Here is a 21,738-nt window from a genome sequence, read left to right on the forward strand (position 1 = left end):
CTTAAATTTAGAAGGACAAATATGCATAAAAAAAATATATTAAAACTAGATTGAATAAAATAAAACTCGAGCCTCTTCTCGAACAAATTATTTTAAAAAATAAACCATTTTTAAAAATATTTTTCATTCTTTATTGAAAACTATAGTGATGAAAAGAGATATAGGGGCCAATTTTGGATGCTTCTAAATTTAAAAAATTTTCATTTGTGTGTGTGTGTGTGTGTGTGTGTGTGTGAGGGGTAATAAGATTTTTTTTTTAACATCCAAATTTGAACTAATTCCAACAAAAACAATTCTACTTCAGATTAATCCCAAAACCCACTCTTTTTAAAAAAAAAAAATTATGTCAATAAAATGTTTGAACAAATTGAAACAAAATCATCTAATTAAGCAGTTAAACTCTACAAATTAAGAATGATGATTTCTTTAAAATTACACCACAATGAATAATTTAAAAAAAAAAAAGAGGATCAACAAATTCACAAACATGCAGCAGAGTCTTGACTTCAACACTTAGTTAATATTTCTGCCCCATTTTCAGTAATGAGAATGGTGTTCTCAAATTGTGCTGATAAACTTCCATCTGATGTTACTGCAGTCCAATTATCAGACCATATCACAGAATCTGTGCTCCCAATTGTCAGCATTGGCTCTACACACATCAACAATTATAGTGACGTTAATTCTGTCGTCAGATCAAGATTGATGAAGTCCATAAATTTTGCGTTGATTGATGTTCATTACTATCACTATATTTTCAAAATGTTCAATACAAATATCCTGATCGTATGCGATGTTATTCTTGAAGATGAATATGAATCAAAAAAAGAGAGTGCAGTGATGGTATTGAATGTATTGAAATCATAGAGATGAATAAAAATGACCTTTTTTTTCATAAAAAACTATTAATCAAGTTGTACCTATGGTAAATGTTTGGCCCAATAACATGCGTCCCTGTTCGTTGTTTCCTGTAAAACAATGAAAGAAAGCGTTTCGGTTAAAAAAAAAAACCTACTTGATCCTGACTACCACAGCTTTAAATGCTGGGATTAACAATGAGCAATGAACTTTTCAAAAGACTTAGATTCACTGAAGATACTCATACATCTTACGATAACATGAACACACATTGCAAGGTATTTCAATGCGGGCAAATCAGTAGAAACTCCAGAGGAATCATAATACGAAAATTCCCGATGAGGAAAATTGAATCTTTATGCTTGTTTTACAATGCTAATCACTAAAGGGGTGTTAGATATGATAATCCTCATCAAAGTGATTCACTTCCACATCTGCTGAACTACACAAGTACTATAAATAGGAAGCACATAGCAAATATTGGCTTTATCACTCTCAGAGCTCTCTAGTCATCATAGTATGCCGATAACAACAGTACAAGATAAATTGCTGACCCTTCCAAGTATTTTACACTAGTGCTTGTCAGTGAAAGAGAAAAGGAGGCGGCTCTTGCCAAATACCAATGCTGAACTTAATCAACTTTGCATCAGCTAGATTCCAAAATTTTATGACTAGGCTCACAAAAGTTTTGTGGAGCATTAAAAGATAAACAAAATGGCATTTTTGGAACATTTACATGTGCATCCATAGTTTGCACTAATCTGCTTATATGTTCTCATAACACCGAAAAATAAATGCAAAATATATCTTCCATCATGGAAAAAGAATTCTTAAAAGACTTGTGGGGGAAAGTGATGTCCTAGTTTCTAGCCATTCACCTAACATCAAATACTTCAACAGGTAATATCCTTGAAAGTATGAATAGTCAGGTACAAGAACTTACTAAAATGAAGAATGACTGGATCAGCATGAAACACGCGTCCTACTCCATGCCCAACAAACTGCCGAACTACACCAAACTTAAATTTGTCTGCGTGACCACTTCAGGAAATACAAATTGCAAATCAAATCATCTAGCCATTGAATAGAAGAAAACAAAAACAAAAACAAAGACAAAAGTTCACCATTCTGTGAGTGAACAAAACATGGAAAATTAAAAATATTTTCTTAAATGGACAAAAGTGAATTTGTTTTGCAATTTGAAGCAGAACTTTAGCTTAGATTAGTCATCACATGGTTGCAGATAAATCGTAAAGCTGAATCAAGGAAAAAGTGCATCGTCTTGGAGCCTATTACTAGATGCAAAATCTATGGCATAGTTAGTTGTTGTTTAATATTATTCATCAAAGAGGAATTGTTTTAAGTCACAGTTTTAGCTTTCTCCACCCATCTTGAGATGATTATGCAATGTATTTGCTAATTATTTGGTATTTCTCAGATACAATTAAAAAAAGGAAATTACACAAAAAAAAAAAGAAAAAAGAAAAAAGAAAAATTAACTTTGTCAGTCCAAACACACGGCTTCATCTTTCAGCCCAACATTTTAGTCTATGAAAATATTTAATCTTAACAGAGCCATCGTCATGGAGGAAAATAACAAATATGCTTTTTATATATCATTATACTATGTTAATTCTTGATAATTATAGTTAACTGAATCATCACATAACTTCCAAAAGGCTAACTTACAAGACAGAAAAGTTTAAAACTTGAAAATTAAGTTTGCCAATATATCGTGTTGCCAATTAATGGAGCCATCAAGCATCAGAGAGAAGATGTAATAAAAGGGGAGCGGTGTAATTTTGGTAAAAAAGAAAAGGTTTAGGTTATTCTTCATCTCTAAACAAAAACTTGATGTTAAGAATACTGCACAGCAACGATAATTGATCAAGATACATGCCTTCAGGCAATAAATAACTGAAATAATAGCAATAACCTACATCAAGGGCTTGAGTAATCAACAACTAATAAGAATGAGACAGCCAAAATCTGGGCTAGGCCAGGAAATAGAAAGGTGAACAGCCAGATTGGTAATATTCAATAGCAATGAAATTAGTAGACCAGAGAACAATTGGTTGTCAAATGTCATAATGACATGCATGACCAGATGCCGAGTTGGACTCAAACCATTAGCAAGACAAGTCAATCAGTTCTATGTGATCAGAGAAATTAGGTGGTTCAGAAGTCGCAATCAATCTTGATGTCAAATATAACTGTCAGTGACACTTTTTAATTTAATTATTAGAAGACAAAATAACTGAGTTTGCCCAACCTATGAGTTTGTATCTAGAACTACAATATGATAAACACACTAGACAATTTAATGCATCAATATCTTCATATTCTAAAGGTGCTTTAACAAAATCTTCTGTGGGGCAGGGGTTTAAGATGCAAAATAGCTCCTCATCATTAATACATAAATATTTACAAGTAATCATCAGTGGGTGGATATGATTTTATTTTAACTTCTAAAATAAAGGTTCGAACAAAAGCTTACTGTATTGTTTTGCCTATCTTGTTATACTCCACTCCTGGTCCACATATAGATATTGCCTTGTTCAATGCTTCTCTTGTGACCTGCAGAACAACAACAAGGAGCAATTCATGTTACACACAGGTTGCAAGTGAAACTTTAAGCAAGAAGAGGAATCTAACTGACTATTATGTAGCAAGAATATCAATAATGACAACAATTGAACGGCTAGTATCTCAAAATCTAAATCTTGTTTTTCTTTATGAATAATAGGGCCATCAGAATAGATAGCAAAGGACAATCTAACAATTAATGAATTTCTCCAAATATTTCTCCCTGTAATTAAACACTCTTATAAGTTTTTTACCTCAACCAGCTTCTTAGCTTCATCCTCAACATCACCACAAAGGAAAGTTGCAGATGTATCACCATGGTAACCCTACATAAGACAAAACACATATCTATATGACTTATAAGTTGACCATAATCAGATGGTGGTATAAAATTTATAATAGGTCCATGAATCTTACATTTAAGTAGACAGTAACATCAATATTTATAATATCGCCATCCTGAAAATAATATTGAATTAGAGCCAATCACTTTCACAGCTAAAGCAGATAGGATATCGATGAAATAAATATTACTGCACTGGGTGCACCTCAAGCAGGCGTGAGTCTGGTATCCCATGACAAATGCATTCATTCACTGATGTACAGACACTCTTTGGAAAACCACCATAACCAAGAGGTGAAGGATAAGCTCCATTATCAATGATCATCTGGTGTACCGCTTGGTCAATTTCATCCGTTGCTGTGCCTGCCTGGCAACAGAAATCATATAAATCTTCAAATGAAAATGGATGCTTTGCAGGCTGATTAAAAGGTTCATTTTTTGCGCATTCAAAGGCATGTGGATAATTGCGTCAATGGCATATGACTGGAAGTAGAAAAAAAGATAAAAAAACAGAAGTAACTAGTTCCATATATAACAAACAAGCAAAGAAACAAAATACACATAAGTCATGTCCTGACAAGTAGAAATAAAACATTTATCAAATAGAAAGCATCTTTCAGCATTACTAAGCTTGTTTCAAGCACATCAAAATATTAAACAAGAGCAAAATCTGTGGGGTTGCATAATATAGTAGCTAGTCATTAGAATCAAACGTTTAGCACAACCTTTAGGTTTACTGACCAATTCCAAAATTATATACCACCACATATTCAAAAGTTTGTTGCATGGAGATGCTTCTATGATGTGCTCTTGTCCCCACAAGAATAGTGCAGTGACACAAACTAGCCTAGGAGCTGGGAATGTCAGAAATACACTTTGTGGCACACCATTTTTCCTATAAGAACATTAGTCCAACACTACACATAAGATCAGATCAATGTCCACAGTAGCTTTGAAAAACTAAGCTACAATGGAAATCGTTTGGCAACTAAAATGAATAATCAAGCTCAAGATGCAGCTGGGCCATCTATTTCCATATTTTGAATCAATTGCAGTCAATCATAATCGTGACAAAGACATCAGATACAGTGTTTATGAATGGCATGATGCTAATAGCATCCTTCAAAACTGCAAGGAGGTATTAATTTGAAAAAACAAGAAATGAAGTGGCATGGACACGTTCTCAAAATAATGATGATGATAAATTGTCGATAAAAAATAAAGAAAAACAAGCTTCACAGGAGAACAAGGACACTAACATCTGCGAAAGGCAAGAGATAGCCAGGTAAAGCATCAGTGGTGGTGGCTAGGAACAAAGTATTGAAGATTATATTTCTTGAAAGGGGAGGAGTTCACTTCTGTGTTAAAGAGGCAAAAGTAAGACATAAAGATGGCGTATAAAAGTTGTAAGCTAATAATTGGAATAGTTTGTTAATGCTATCATTGACAAGATTAATGATAATTGTAAAAAGAACACATAAAAAGTTACACCTTAACAAGAGTTCCAGCAAACTCCAACACATGTGCCGCGAGCCTTCCAGATGCTCTCATACACTCTATTCCTCTTTCATCATGCACTTCAGGTCCACTTGAAATTCCAGGTAACTGACGAGAATTAACATAGGGAGGCCTTTGTATATGACTAGGAACATGTAGGCGAGGAGAAACTTTTCCAGGTCTCAAACGCTTACGTTTACTCTCTGGTAAATTATCCTGATTCCTGAAATGTCCGCAACCAGAATGAAGGTTGTGAGAGTTTCTGTATGCATGCGCAACACTTCTACCAAAGAGAATGCCGTAACTTTGTCATGGAAAACTATATAAATTTCTCACAATGTCAAACACATCAAGGACAATTGGGAAGTGCAAATATGGGAGCACTTTATTAGTTTTTTGCAAAGCAATGACAAATGAAAAATGGCACTTTGTTACTCTTTTGCAAAGCAATGATGAACAAAAATGATAATTTCCAACAATGTGTTGGTTTGGGCAAAACCTCTTCAGTATTCATATTATGAAGCAACAAAAATAAGAAACAAATAAATTTGTTTCTGTTTAAATTAAGTTGTGTGTGAGAAGCACACAAAAATCACCTCCTTTCATTCAGAATTATGTTACCCATACCCTCCCTTGTTGTCATTTTACCTAATTCAGTGCATGCGCTACTAGACAACAGTCGTTTATTAACAAGTCACTCTTTAAAAAATGTTGTGATCAAAGTTACCAGGAACGGGGTACGTCGTCGTACGTGGTACGAAAACGGGGACTTGGTACCTAGCTTGGAAATTTTATAGTACGAAGGGGTAGGCTTAATTGGTACGATATTTCGGGTCGTGGTACGCTTCATAATAGTTTTAGGATCGTAAATAAAAATCTTTGTAAAATATAAACAATTTTGTATGAATAAAGTTTGAGTTGATTTACTTAACATTGAAAGTTGAAATATTACCACAAAATGCTAATATGAGACAACATTTCATTACATTTCCTAGTATATGAACTTGTATACTTGTTACAATGTTTGCACATCCAAATCTTAGCTCCACCTGGATTTTTGCCTTGTGACTGACTGAATTGTACTACTTCAGATAGAAGAGGCTTGGATTTGGAATTTGATTTTTCATCATCTCCTTATGTCTTGTATGTCTTGTATGTTGCTGCTTTCTTAGTTGCTTGAATCTCTTCAGCATGGATCATTTGTGGACTATCATCATTACTTGAATCATTTGAATCTTCAACGAGATGCTCCTTTCTTCTTTTACCAAACACCATTGCTATTTGCTTGCAAAGATGGTAGTGAGAGGGAAAAAAGAGAGTGTTCTACACTTCTACTCTCGGACTAAGAAGCTAAGAATTTCTATTAGGAGATGAAAGGTCACTAGTTTTCATTAATAAGTAATTCATTAAAAAAGAGAGGCTAAGAATTTCTATTAGGAGATGAAAGGTCACTAGTTTTCATTAATATGTAATTAATTTTCTAGAGATTTTGACGGTTGGTTATTTTTTACACTGTTATTGTTGTGTAACTTTAATGGCATTCATAATTGAACTAAGGCATAGGCTCTAGCTACACCAAGGCATAGTTTATTGTTTTGGAACTTGGATTCTCAGTTTTTCCACCCCATTTATTTTTCACTTTTTTTCTCATTGATTTTCCACCACTACTATAAGTTTTTAAATATTCACGGCATTGGTTTTCTATCCACTGAATAGAATTGCTCTTGCTTGTCTCTTCCCTTTGTCATTTATTCTTTGTTTTATTCCAACCTATTTTATTCTTCCTATACATCCTAGTTACACTAAAAAAACCATTCAAATTCTATGAAAAACAAATACAATCAAAACTCAAAAGTCATGCCTAATATCATCCTTAGCTTTCTTTTCTTCTTCTCATCTTTGGTGGTCTTAAGCTTATATCTGAGCAACTAGTGGTACCTTTCCCTCCTCATATTTGGCAAGCTTAAGCTTCATATTTGAGCAACTCATGGCACCCTTCTCTTCTTCTCTTTGGTGGCTTTAAGCTTCACATTTGTCTTGAGGTTCGAAGCATTAACTTTCCTATCCTTCAAACTCATGCTCCCTAAATTTCTTCAAACTCTTGGATCGTCTATTTCATGGAACCAATTCTCGTTCCTAACGTCCTCAGAACTTAAACGAACCACGATCCGGATCGCACAAACCGGTTCGTGGTTCCAAGGGAGTTGTAGCGTTCCTGGTAACATTGGTTGTGACAGCTAAAGTTTTTATTCCAATAATTAGAATCTGTGTTTTGATTCCAAAAGTCCCAACGTCCAGACCAAGTCATCTAAGACCCTTCTGTTCCTTAATTAACTTCTTGTTGTGACAAAGATTACTGTATTTCACATGCAATTTGTAAAGTGGAAGTGAGGAAGTGAAGTCAATTTAAAATGTTACATGTAACAATAACCCAAACCTTTTATTGAATAGAAGATCAGCTAAGTTACAGAATGTTCTTGAAGTCTGAAACTTTTGATATGGAGTGCCTGCAAAAAACATATAATGGTTAATACTGCTATTATAATCTAGACCATAGAACCAACTAAGAGTTGTTTGTCCAGATTGACCCAAGCCGGAACCCAAAAGTTGAGCAAGCCTTCATGACATTCAAAAACATAATAAGCACACAAATATGGTTTGGTCAAAATTTGATATCTGTTCTTGAACTAGCAGGCAAGTAACACCTTGCAGTCATTGTTTGGCAAGGCACATGCAATAAGCATTGGTACAAAATTGTTAGAGGTAATGACAGCTCCGATAGAAGTACATAACCAATCCAACTAAAATAACCACTTTTGTGAGTATCCATTCATTTTTGCACGTGTCATCACCTTGATGTTTTAACAAGAATAGAATTGGCAGCATGAGAGTTTCAACAAAGCATTTGCAAGAAAGTTTCATAATAGCCTAATAATTCATATAGCTACATACGAGGCCAATTTATTCCTAATCCTCCAATCATCCAGAAGTGATGACATGCTCAAAGGTGGCCCATTTTCATCTATTTTCAAGACACTCCTCCTCAAATCTTAAGATTAGGACTTGTAATTGGTGATTTGAACTCTGATAGTTTTCCCATGAGTATCTTGTTTAATATGAATCCATCAATTCCTTCATAGGCCAGTGCTCTAACAATGTGGGCATATCAAAAGCACCAACAATAACCAAAACATCCCAGAAAGCTACCATTGTTTATCCACTTCTACCAAATCCCTCCTCAATTATTAACAAGATTAGGATCGGCAATACATGATTTCAAACCAATAGAGGTAATCCAGCATGTTGTTAAATATAAATCAAATAAATCATTTTTCCAAGACCTCAATGCCCTTACAGAGTTACAGTATTAACACATCAAGAACACACAACAGCAACAAAAGACAAGCTCAGAAGTTGCCATTTTTCATCCATTTCCAAAGAATTCCTCCTCAAATACTTCACCAATCGAAATTGCACTTCTTTCATGAGATTACATCTATTCCAACCAGGCGCCCACAGAGAAAAATCTTTAAACAATAAACAAAAAGGACATACCAAACCAGAAACAAGAAATTCCTTAAAAAAACACAAACAAAATCAAAACAAAACAAGATTTAGGGCTTGTACCGGGGTTGCGGAGAAGCGGATGCCGGAGAGACCTCGCCGAGTAAACGAAGCGATCACCAAGGAAGGAGGAGAAGAAGCGGGGATGCAGAGAGGAAGCGGGCGCCATGATGAGGCCTCCTCGATTGAAGGGCAACACTGAAGTGAACAACAAAAAAAATGAGGAGCTTGTTGCTTGTCCAAAATATCCACCCTAAAAAATTAAAGGGCTTTTTTGCATATATATATATATATATATGGGTAAACATCATCTAGAGACGTCCCTAGATTTCAAATCTAGGGATATTTTTAAATCTAAGCCGTTGGATCATCATCCGATGGTTGATTGATTATATAAACATCTGACACTCTTTTACTTGCTCGACGATCATCGTACAACACTGTAGAACGCGGTTTTTACTATTCATAATGATAAGAGCCGTCAGATTTTCATCTAATGGCTACTATGGATATCCCTAGATTTGAAATCTAGGGGCGTCCCTAGATGATGGGTTATATATATATATATATATATGGGCAGGAGGTAATTTAAGGATACCCCAGCTCTGGATTTTAATAAAACATCAGCTGTTAAATAGGTGATCTAACAATTACTGTAAAGATGTCCCTAAATTTGTTTTCTGGAGACATCCCTAAAAAACATATTATCTATATATATATATATATATATATAAAAGCCGGCATTATCTATAGACGTCCATGGATTTGAAGCAATGACCGTTGGATGACGTCCATGTTGGATCAATTGAATCGGCCTTAGACGTAGGTGATTAAGGCTTATGCCTAGGACTCCATAATTTCTTGAAGCCTCATATTCTTAAAAAAATTTGAATTTTATACTTAAAGTTTTTATTTATTAGTATTTTATCACAAAACAATATCATTTTAAAAAATATATATTAAATTTATGATATTTTAAAATATATTTTCAATTTCTATTTATTATTATTTTATTTGAGTAATAATATTTGTAAAAATCTTAATTATTTTTTAATATAAAACTTATCTTGTTTATTTATTTATTTATTTATTTATTTATTACATAAGATGCCAGTAGCCATCTTACATTTGTATAGCGGTAATGATAGCCATATCATATTCAAGTAATAATATGAGATCAACAAGAGGAGAGTCTATCTTGTTTAATTGATTTATAATAATATTAAATTGCATCTATTTTATCTAATTATCGGTGGCCCATAATTTCTTATTATGTAATTTATTATTTAATAAAAATAATTAAAAATATTAATTTGATTATATCCCATTTTCACTAAAACCGGCTCTATCAACATCCAATGATGCCCCTCCTCCCCCATCACACTCTTTTCCTAAATCCTAACCCATTCGTAGCTCTCAAACTCTCTCTCTCTCTTTCATTTTTCATCATCATTTACGGGACGTTGAATGTCTAGAGATGTCACATATGATGTTTTGTATATATATATATATATATATATATATATATATATTTATTGATATACCATGGGTCCATAATTTTATAAATACTCCTGTTCAAAACTTGTAATTTTCATTAGACTAATTCTTGTAATTTTCATTAGACTAATTCTATTAACATGAAAAAACTGAAAATCATCACAAATATCACCTTAATTTAGAAAGAAGACATTATGAAATTATTCAGTTGATGAAAACTGAATAAAAGTAAAGAAACATGCAAATTTCACCCTTCTTCCATTGTTGGTGCAGAAGACCTTTCAATATATATACAGCAAAGCCACATTTAACATGATAAAGCTTAAGGTATTTTTTGAATGATTTGAAATATTTAACAAATATTTTTAACCATGGTTTATTCATTTTTCTGGAAGTATTATAAAATGAAAAAAACAAAACAAAACAAAAGGTTGAAAATTTGAAATCCCACTCCCCGGAGTGATTAAAAATAGTGGAAAAATTGTACTTTCATGTTTTCATTTTAAAAATTTAAGGGTAAACTACATATTTAGTCACTAAACTATTCGTATTTTCCTAATTTGATCACTAAACAAAAAAAATTTTCAATTGGGTCACTAACGTTAGCATTTCATTCCAATCAAGTCACTCGCCACAACGCCGTTACCCTGATGCTGAGCTGGTGCGCCACGTCACCTGACACGTGTCAGATTTTTTTTGTTTGGTTGTTGACGTGGCATTCCACTTCAGCAATGACCTAATTGAATTTTTTTTTATTTAGTGACCTGATTAGGAAAATGCAAATAATTTAGTGACTAAATATGTAGATTATTTTAGCATCCTTAGCATTTGTTCTTTAAATGAAAAGGAACATAACAAAACAAAACACTAGTGAAAAATTGTTCAAAAAACATCTATTTTGTAACATGACAAAACACAAGTATTTTCTCCCAAAAACACCACTATCATAACAGAACATAATTAAAGACATACATTAGTTTCTAGTTGCTGAACACAACAAAAATTGCCAACCCATTTTGGCATCTGAGCTATTACAAAAGAACAAAAAACTTAAGTAATGTTTACACAATTAGGGCAACCTCGCCAATAACAGTCTTTCTTGTCATGTCTTCTATTTGATGCTATCTCTTTATGTTGCCTCTTCCCCTTGATCGCAATTCCATTTTTGTTGAATCTCTCATATACCTTGATGCCACTGGCCTTCCATGTGGTCTATGTGGTTGGGTATTTGCAGAAATGGTTACATTGGTACAAGAATTTTGCGTGTTAATAAGCACTTGAGAAGAAACCTGCACAAAAGAAATCATTAAGCACAAAAGAAGCTTATGGTACTCTTGCCTTATACCCATTGCAGATTATAATTAGCCTTCTCATTCAAGATTTTAGATTAGAACATGCAAACCAAGATTATAATTATTAATCACAACACAACACATAAAGACAATAATCCTTGATACTATGCACAAGCTTAGTTGGAATTACCTCCGCCTTGCATCCGATTGTATCATTTCACTTTGAGAAAAATTGACCACCTTGATTTACGATCGATCGGGGAATCTACAAGATGCCATCCATGTTTTGAATATTGTACAAGACTAATAATTCTAAGTTAAACATAAAAACCTAAATTAAAAAGTTCTTATGAGTTGCCATCCACCCTAATCAAATCCCAATAGGTTGTTGGCTTGACATATTCTGCCTAGTTGGGCAAGGTCCCTAAATTAAGAGGAAAAAATCAGCATCTGACAAAGATTGAAGATCAACATATTCATTCAATATTATAAACACAAATTACAACATAACACATAAAGAAAAACATGTGGCATCCTTAAAAAGCACCACCATATTTGAAGAAATGAGATTATGCACAAGTTTCGTGGAAATTACCTCCGGCCTTTCACTTTGAGAAAAATACAATATCTTGATTTACTGAGTGGCCATCCATCTAACAGATCTGATAGGTTGTTGGCTTGACATATTGCTATTTGCAGTAGGTTCCTATGAGAAATTAATTCAAAAATTATTATCTCTTAATGGGCAAAGCATTTGCACATTGGTTTTTATTTATCTGTCCATGTGTATGCATTTGGCCACTCACCAGCCTAGTATCATTTGTCGATTGCCTTCTTATGGGTCCAACAGCTTTTTTAGTCTACCAAAATTATAGAACATCACATTAGTTTGCAATTAGATATATATTTGAACTTAAGTATATATTTGAACTTAATAAAATGTGAACTCAAAATGAACTATGTATATATTTGATTAGCATTAGATATATATAGTATTCATAGTATTACTTTTTTAAGAATATATATTGGTACAACTACAAGCGGGAAATGTCTCAATCTCATGGTTACACTAATTAACACACAATGACTTAATTATAAGACTTTCTTTTCAAGAGATGATGATGCAATTACGTATGATAAGTTGAAGGAAAGAGCCATATTCAAAAGGGTTCATGCTACTTAGTGCTCCATTTCATTGTCAAGCACCATCATTAAGGCTTGCATTAGTGAGCACCATTTTTTATGAATTAATTAATTAATTATATGCTTAATTATAGTGACATCGCTAGTAGTCTAATTGTGATTAAAAGCTTTAAATTTCCATTCCATGCACCCTGACCAATACAAGCGCTTAGTGCCTTGAGAATAAAAACACACATCTTATTAGTTTAATAACAATAATAATTAATAATGTCTTAAATCATGGATTCTTTTCTTGTTGTGGATCTCATCATCTCTCATCAGCAACAAGAAACCACATCAAGGACTCAAAAATTCATCAAGACATCAAATAAATCTGATAAAAAGATACCAATTACCATAGCATTGGATCAATTTCAATCAAAAAGAGAATACGATCAAGAACCACAAAACATTCAAGAAAAGCGAATTAAACCCTACAACTATCATTCAAGAATGAACTCATAAACCCTTCAGTGACTAAAAGTCCATAGTATTCATGTCAAGAACACAATTAGAAGCAAGAATCCAAGTCAAAAACCCTAAAATTCTTCCAAAAAGAAGTACACTGAGAACCTAAAGATTTCTGGTGATTGGGATCCATACCTTGCTCGTCTTGGAGCTCAGCTTCGACATCATCCTCCATCCACCGGAAAACCCTCGTCAAAGAAACTCCGAATTTCTTGCGATCTCTTGAACCATACAACGAGGACTAAGATCAATAAGGAAAGAGAAGCCTTGAACTTTTCTTTTTCCCCTAAGGAAAAGGGGAAAGTGTGATGAGTTGGTGTCAGTCAAATCATCACGTGAAGCCTATTACTGAAGTGGAATCCACGTCAATAGCCCAACGTAAAATTTGACACGTGTCAGGTGACGTGGTGCGCCAACTCAGCATCCGGGTAACGGCGTTCTGCCGAGTGACTTGATTGGAATGAAATATTAACATTAGTGACCCAATTGAAATTTTTTATTGTTTAGTGACCAGATTAGAAAAACGTGAATAGTTTAGTGACTAAAACGCTCTCAAACTCTCTCTCTCTCTCTCTTATTTTTCATCATCATTTGCAAACGTTGAATGTCTAGAGAAGTCCACATATGATGTTTTGTATATATATATATATATATATATTTTGATATACCATGGGTTCATAATTTTATAGATAATCCTTTTCAAAACTTGTAATTTTTATTAGACTAATTCTATTAACATGAAAAAACTGAAAATCATCACAAATATCACCTTAATTTAGAAAGAAGACATTATGAAATTATTCAGTTGATGAAAACTGAATAAAAGTAAAGAAACATTCAAATTTCACCCTTCTTCCATTGTTGGTGCAGAAGACCTTTCAATATATATACAGCAAAGCCACATTTAACATGATAAAGCTTAAGGTATTTTTTGAATGATTTGAAATATTTAACAAATATTTTTAACCATGGTTTATTCATTTTTCCGGAAGTATTATAAAATGAAAAAAACAAAACAAAACAAAACAAAAAGGTTGAAAATTTGAAATCCCACTCCCCGGAGTGATTAAAAATAGTGAAAAAATTGTACTTTCATGTTTTCATTTTAAAAATTTAAAGACACCAACATGATCCGGAATTTTATGAGACTTCCACTTAGATTAAAATGGTTCAAGGAGAAAAAGTAGTAACATTATATTACATGTGTAATTCACTCTCTTGTTCCCATTATAATTTTTTTATATAAAAATGAATAATACCTCCCCAGCCAATATAAAAATATTAAAATAGATATTAATTAAAATAATAAAAAACGCATAGAAAATATTCATTTCTCAACCAAGAATGAAAATGAATAGCATAATAAGAAGTTAGCTCACTTTAGCGACTCTTGAACTCAATTAACACACTTAATACACATTATGTAATTATAATGAGTTGGTTTAAATAAAAAGTTGAATATCCACAAGCAAAAACAAGTGGGTATTCATGTGTTCTTCAATGAAATACATTTAAAAAGATATATGTTTTACAAATTTGAATTATTATTATTATTATTATTTGTTGTTATAATTATGTTACTAACAGCTACTTCACTCATCATAATTCTTGCTTGCATGTAGTTTCATTACTTATTTTGCATGTTTCTTTTCAGGCACTTATAAGAAAAATTTATGTTAAGTTGTAACCAAAAGAATTTAGGGTTTGGGGTACATTCAAGGTTTTTTTTTTTTTTAAAAAAAATTTATTTAAAAAAAAATTGCATATATTTATCCGTTTCATCAGTCAAATATAATAATGGAGTTAGATTATATACATATTATATATATTGATATTTATGTTAAAGAAGTTAACCATGATATAACATTATTCATACTTGAATTTTTATATATGGAAATTTCAAATAAAAACATTTCATTAGATATAACAAATGTTCAAAGATATTGTGAAAAAATAACTCACAAATAAAGAGCTCATGAGTGAAGGCTAGGGACTAAAAGGAAATTTGGCCAAACCCTCGAATCAAATATACTTGAATCATTCTATTTATTTATTTATTTATTTATTAATAAATAGGCAATAAACATCCTAAATTTTAAAAAAAAAAATTTCAGGAACATGTACAGATATAGATTAGTCTATTGGTTATTCTATTTATTTTGCATATAAAAAAATTAATTATTAAAATACAATTATTTATTTTATTAAAAAAATTAATATTAATCAATACTTAATTAAAATTAATAACAAATTAAGTTTGAAAAAAAATCAAACTTTAATTAAGTCAAACCAAAAAAAATATTTTTAAAATAAAAATTCCTAAACACACGCTTCAATTCACCAACCAAACACAACCTAACAATTTTCTTCACCTAACAATCAAATTTTTCTACACCTAAAAATGGTGGATTGTTTTTTTTCTTAAGTGACGTTTTTTTTAAAATTTATTTATTTTGTGTTCACGTGTGTGGGGGGAAGAAATGGTGGACAAAGTTGTTGCTAGTTTTCTTTGATTATGAATATTGACCTAAAAATATTGACCTAAAAAACCTCTTTTTTTAAAGATTTTTTTTTTTTAAACTGAAGTGTTGGTTGAGTAGTAAAGAGTTTAGGTTATTTAAAGGAAACAGTTTTGAATTCAAATATATATATATATATATATGAGAAAAATGTACTCTAACTCAAAAAATAATAAAATTATAGTGATAATGTTTTTTTTATTAATTTTAAAATATTTTTTAAATATTTAAAATAACATGATTTTTAAAAAAATCAAACTATTCTAGTCAAACTAATTTTTTAACAAAAACATCATTAAACACACTCTAATTGAACAATAATATTTAAGATATTTTTAAGTAAAAAATAAAAAAATACAAAATTACTTAAATAGTATTTTTTTAGTAATTTGAAAATAAAACCAATAACAATAACTGAACAATGAAAACATTTGATTTCTATACAAAAAGTTTAGAGTTTGACTCCCTTTTAATATATTATTAAAATATAATAATAAAAATACGTATGTTTGGTGCTTATAATGTTATAAATAAATAAATAAATAAATAAATAATTTCACATGTTCAAAGCTCCATGAGAACCCTACCCCAAAAACACCTTTCCAATTTTTCTCACTAAAAAAAAAAATTTAAATCACACAAACACATGACTAACACACTCCCCCAAAAAAGTGCTTTAAAATAAAAATTATAAAAAAAACTTAAAATAAATAATTAAGCACCACTTTTAGGGAATGTTATTTCATCTTCTTCCCTAGGGATCCACCAATCCAACTACTTGCCCAAAATAACCTTCTCTTTTTCCACCCAACCAATCTTTCACACAAAAAAGTTATAAAGCATATGCTTTGAATCTCCAAATCTATATTTTTATTCCATTCTATTTCTCATCATATATATATATATATATTATTTTCCCACCAAATACCACTCTTGCTTTTTTTAATTGGACCCCCACAATCCCCGGATATCACTATCCCATGTTTTTAACTATTCTTCTCCCCTTTCATGATCACAAAATAAGTTAAAAAAGCAACAATAGACAACTCATGTGGCTGTGTTTTTTGTTTTCTTTTTCCAACAATTAATATTTGATGTAAAACGTTTTAAATGGTATTAATGGAGATAGAAAATATATACTTCATATTTTTAAAAATTTTAAGATTTTAAAAAGCATTGAAATTCTTGTATCTTAACCCCCGCTCAGATTGATTCAAGTACCGAAAACAGCAAAGATTGATTTAAAATCCTTTAAGTTTAAAACTTGGAAAAGAAAAAAAAATGTATTTTGAAAATTATGAAGTTATGTATTTCCGTTTAAATTGAAAATTTTTTGAGAAGGGAGATTAGTTTTAAATTTTGCAAGGTGATGAATCTAGATTTTTCTCATAATTTATTTTATTTTATTTTTTAACTAGTGTTTGAGGTTTTCCATAGAATATGTATTTGTGCAAAACTAGGAGTGTTGGATGAAGACTAAATTGTAATTTGAGATTAAATTTTATTAGTTTTATTTCTTTCTCTTATTGGTTTAATTAAGATGTTAGATATTTAGCTTTTTTATTCTTTACTATATAAAATAATTTTATTTTCAAAGTTGTATTATTTGTGTAATTCTAAGATTTCATAAAAGTAAAGACATTGACATAGAACCATCACCATCATCAATATTATTATTATTATTATTTAAAAATATGGATAAACCAGAACCCTAACACCCCATGTAAATAGATGTCAAACTCACAACTTTTCACTTAGAAGGCAATAGCACTATCATCCAGCTATCGCACCAGTTGTATAATTTTTATTTCTTATAAAATTTATTACTCATAAGAACAAAATTATTATTGATATTTAAAATTAGACTATATAAAATAATTAAACTATTTTAGAAGAGCATAAATTCTCAAAACATGAAACAGACACCACCTATCTCCATCATCCATTTCACCGTGTAATTAGGACACACTTAAGATAATTATTAATTCTCATAAGCCCAATTTTCACTAAAACATTTTCAAGAAATCTGTTATTAAGTTAGTTTGTCACACTATTATATATATAATCTGGACACACTTAAGATAATTATTAATTCTCACAAGCCCAATTTTCACTAAAACATTTTCAAGAAATCTGTTATTAAGTTAGTTTGTCACACTATAATATATACAATCTGTATATATTATCTAGCCTTTTATTCAATTATCATTCCATTTAAAATAATTACCATGCCATAAATATAATAAATAAAATATAACAGACTAATTTCACCATCATCTTCATCATCACAAAAACAAGTAATAATTCAGCACCTGAAATATTTTACTCTACAAACATAAATAGTAAACAATTATAACTGCACAAACATTCCATATAAAAACTTTTCACTCAACAAAAACATTCCACAATCACAAGAAGACCAGACACAACAAAGTAATTTTTTTTAATAAAATAATTTAAAATTTTCTTAATTTGACTCCTGTTTACCCTCTCTCTTAATAAGATATTCAAGTCCTTTCACTTCATACTAATTACCAAAATTCAAAAGCATTTACACGCATAAAAATAAGTAGATAAAATTATCTTATAAAGTCTTATAAAAACTATTATGTTTATCCATTTTGATAGTCCAAAATCATTATAAAATTTTTTAATCAATTTACTATTAGTTAAAAGTAAAAAAACCATTCACAAACAAAATAACAATAATTTCTAAAGCTATACACACATATAGCAAGGAAAAAAATTAAAATAAAATCTAACCCAACACTACTAACTAATAAAAATAACAAAAATATAGTAGGAATAATAACAAAAATCACTGTAGTATATAAAAAATCACATATTTATTAAAAAAAACAAACAATAATAATAATAATAATAAAAGTACTGTAGTATATAAAATTATATATTTATAAAAAAAACAAATTCAACCCAGCAGCAGTAAATAATAATAATAATAAAAATAAAAAAATATTATTGTAGTATATATATAATAAATAGAAGGAAATTGATTACTTGTAAACATTCTCTTTTAATCCAGAAATGGGACCCACATCCACCCGCATGTGCTCCAGATCCAAAGCAATCACAGAAAAACTAATATATATATATTTTTTAAGAAAAATGAAAAATTAAAAAATTAAAAGAAAAGAAAAAAGAGCATGGCGGCACGTGCGGGCCGTCACCACTCGCACGTACCAGAAGAGGAAACAAACAGGCGGCGCAGACCCTCTGATCAAGATCAGACGGCCCTTGTTGTTTTCCGCAAATAACCGGGCTCAAAACCCACTGAGACTGCTCAGAAAGAGAGAGAGAGAGAGATTGATAGGGATATAGAGAGATACCAGAGATAAGAAACAAAGAGGAAAAAAGGAGTGATTTTTATTACAGCGCGGTCTGGAAAACCGCAGAAGAAGACGAGAAGAGAAGGAGGGGAGGAGTTCAGACTTCAGAGAGAGCAAGAGAAGCTTCTCTCGTACGCATTCGGGGGGGTGGGAGAGAAGAGAACTAGAGATGCTGTACAATGGAATTTAATTCATCTAATTTATGGAAATAAAAAAGAAATTAAAAAAAAGGAAAAAGAAAACCCCCTTTCTAATGCTACTTTCTAGTTTCGTTCTCTCTTTTTTTCTTCCCTAATTTTTCTTCAAATTTTTTTTTTTGGGAATAATAATAAATTGGTCGGTGTTCTTACGGCTTTAAACGAACCCAATCGTACCGGCCGGATAGTGGCGTATCGTTGACGACGTCGAAGTTGTACCTGCGGAGTAGGATAAGAAAGTGCTTGTTTAGCTCTCCGGTGTGCCGGCGTGCTGTGCTGGATCTCGTTAAGCTAATGTGCTTTGCGTTCTAGAGAGAGAAGAGAGAAGAGAGTACTTGGAGGTGAAGCGTTGCTGGTCTTCTCGCTCAGCAGCGGAGAAGAAAGCTTCGATCTCGTCGGCCGGTGGGAAGATCTTGGACGTTGATCTCGCCGGAAGCCTCGCCGCTGTTGATTCTCCGCCGTCTGATTCCACCGCCTGGAGCTCACTCATCGGCGTTGATTCTCTCCTGAGAAATAAATAACAAAATAAATAACAAAATTCAGAATTAAAAAGAAAAAAATAAAATAAAGAGAGAAATCAAAGAAGATAACCTCGCTCGATTGCACTCCGAATCACGAGATTCCATCTGGAAAAACCATGAAAAACATTTTAAAAAAATTCAAGTAAAAAACCACGACACGAGATCGAGATTGAATTCCAAAATGAATTCCACGATTCCACTCACCTCCGATGCTCGCCGTGGCACAACCTCGCTGGTCGCGTTGCTGGAGCAGCGAGAAACGCAGTCGGCTTCACCACCACCTTGCTGGTGATCAGAATGCACCGTCGACCTCGCCACCCGCCGTGTCATCACCAAGCTACGGCTCCGTAGCTGAAGGTACAAGATCTGGACCCCTTCCGGCCCCATGACAGCCACCGCCGCCGTCTTCCTCTTCTTCGCTGCCGCCGCCGCCGCCGCCGCCCTGAGAGCCATCGTCCTCGCCCTCGTTCTCACCCCTCCCACCTCCGGCGAGATCTCCATCTTCGCGTACCTTCTCATCTCGTTCTCGTTCTCGTTTTCTCACGGGCGGTGATTAGATCTCGCTAACGGTTGGGTTTTGTTTCTTGAAAGCGGTGTTACGGTGAACGTTAACGGTGACGGGAATTCCAGACGGTGCCGTTAGGCGGATCTGGCCGTTGAGATAAGCTTCAAATCAAATGACGACGCGTGGCACTTCTCCCCATGCTTCGTCACCGGATAATCCGGTCATCAGAACCAAATCTCAGGGTTCAGGGTACCGGCTGTAGCCTGTTCCACCCTCGGGTTAGTTATTTTCATAGCCCGTTTGGTGCGGAGCTGGTCCGAAGCGTAATAATTGTGCCACTGCTCTATTTACCATCATACCCCTAAGAGATCACTTTTTTTACGAAAGTACCATTGTCGATATTGAACCGTTGGATCATGATCTGACGGTCAGTGGTTATCCAAGTCGTCAACGGATATAATTTTAATAATTACTCAGCCGCGTTATCACACATAGCATGATGAGATGATATTCTCACGCTCCATTTCTTGTTTTCCACGTCAGCAATTGACATCTGGCCGTCCACGTGGCCAAGATGGCGGAGACAAAGATGAGACTGCGATTGATGGGAAGGGGTGTGAAAATATCTTGACGTACAACGAGGTCTGTGGGGGACCAATTGAAGGGGATGGATGATCGTAGGGCTGAGGATGATTGGCGTACTTTGATGGACGGCCGTGATGATCGCTCGCTTTTCTCGGGGCTGATGCTTTTCAGAAATTAAAGGGTTTGGTGTTGTACCGTACAATCAGATATTAAGTGGCCAATCGGATCGAAGATTCTCAGGACACGTGTACGGTCAGATTTTATTGTTATTTTTTATTTTTTAAAATTTTATTTTCTTCTCTCTCCCAAAAAAAAATTCCATTTTGATGTACAAAAAAATTTCAGGGAAGTGCAACTGCCTGCAAGAAAAATTCCCATAACTAATTATCACTGACGTAACTGAAATTTATTTATTTATTTATTATTTATTTATTATTTATTTATTAAATTTATTTATTTATTATATATATACATATACTAATGTAAAATATTGGGACCACACTTGTATTTATTAAAATTATTAAATCACCATAAAATTTTCGTTTAATTTTAATTTTAAATATATTATATTAATAATTATAGCTCAAACATGAAAAGATTAAAATGTGAGAAACAAAATTTAATGTAATTCTTTGGTTTTACAAAATCCATGTAATTCATAATTATATTATTATTATTATTATTTTTTACCCACATGATGTTTTGGAAATGAATAAAAAATTAAACTAATGATGGTCCTAACATAGCGCACTAATAGTGAGATATATCAATGATAGG

The 21,738-nt window shown here is 32.4% G+C and overlaps 2 protein-coding genes and 1 long non-coding RNA gene across 3 annotated transcripts; all 3 read right to left on the reverse strand.

The window, feature by feature from the left end:
* Positions 1–357: 357 nt before the first annotated feature.
* Positions 358–9,093, reverse strand: LOC120263626 (methionine aminopeptidase 1D, chloroplastic/mitochondrial). The gene is made up of 10 exons (XM_039271593.1): positions 8,912–9,093; positions 7,722–7,791; positions 5,279–5,507; positions 3,993–4,154; positions 3,862–3,903; positions 3,699–3,770; positions 3,356–3,435; positions 1,802–1,899; positions 921–968; positions 358–652 (listed from the first exon to the last, which is right to left on the reverse strand). The coding sequence occupies exons 1-10, from the start codon at positions 9,015–9,017 to the stop codon at positions 507–509; spliced, it is 1,053 nt and encodes a 350-aa protein (XP_039127527.1). The 5' UTR covers positions 9,018–9,093; the 3' UTR covers positions 358–506.
* A 3,188-nt stretch (positions 9,094–12,281) lies between these two features.
* On the reverse strand, positions 12,282–13,527 carry LOC120263318. Its single transcript, XR_005537052.1, has 3 exons — positions 13,423–13,527; positions 12,444–12,497; positions 12,282–12,343 (listed from the first exon to the last, which is right to left on the reverse strand). It is a non-coding gene; the product is annotated as an uncharacterized LOC120263318 (long non-coding RNA).
* Positions 13,528–19,161: 5,634 nt separating this feature from the next.
* On the reverse strand, positions 19,162–20,433 carry LOC120262968 (cyclin-dependent kinase inhibitor 1-like). Its single transcript, XM_039270887.1, has 4 exons — positions 20,076–20,433; positions 19,942–19,976; positions 19,686–19,856; positions 19,162–19,569 (listed from the first exon to the last, which is right to left on the reverse strand). The coding sequence occupies exons 1-4, from the start codon at positions 20,388–20,390 to the stop codon at positions 19,500–19,502; spliced, it is 591 nt and encodes a 196-aa protein (XP_039126821.1). The 5' UTR covers positions 20,391–20,433; the 3' UTR covers positions 19,162–19,499.
* Between the last annotated feature and the right edge of the window lie 1,305 nt (positions 20,434–21,738).

This window comes from Dioscorea cayenensis, chromosome 6 (assembly GCF_009730915.1).
Source record: "Dioscorea cayenensis subsp. rotundata cultivar TDr96_F1 chromosome 6, TDr96_F1_v2_PseudoChromosome.rev07_lg8_w22 25.fasta, whole genome shotgun sequence".
In the NCBI taxonomy this organism is placed as follows: Eukaryota; Viridiplantae; Streptophyta; class Magnoliopsida; order Dioscoreales; family Dioscoreaceae; genus Dioscorea; species Dioscorea cayenensis.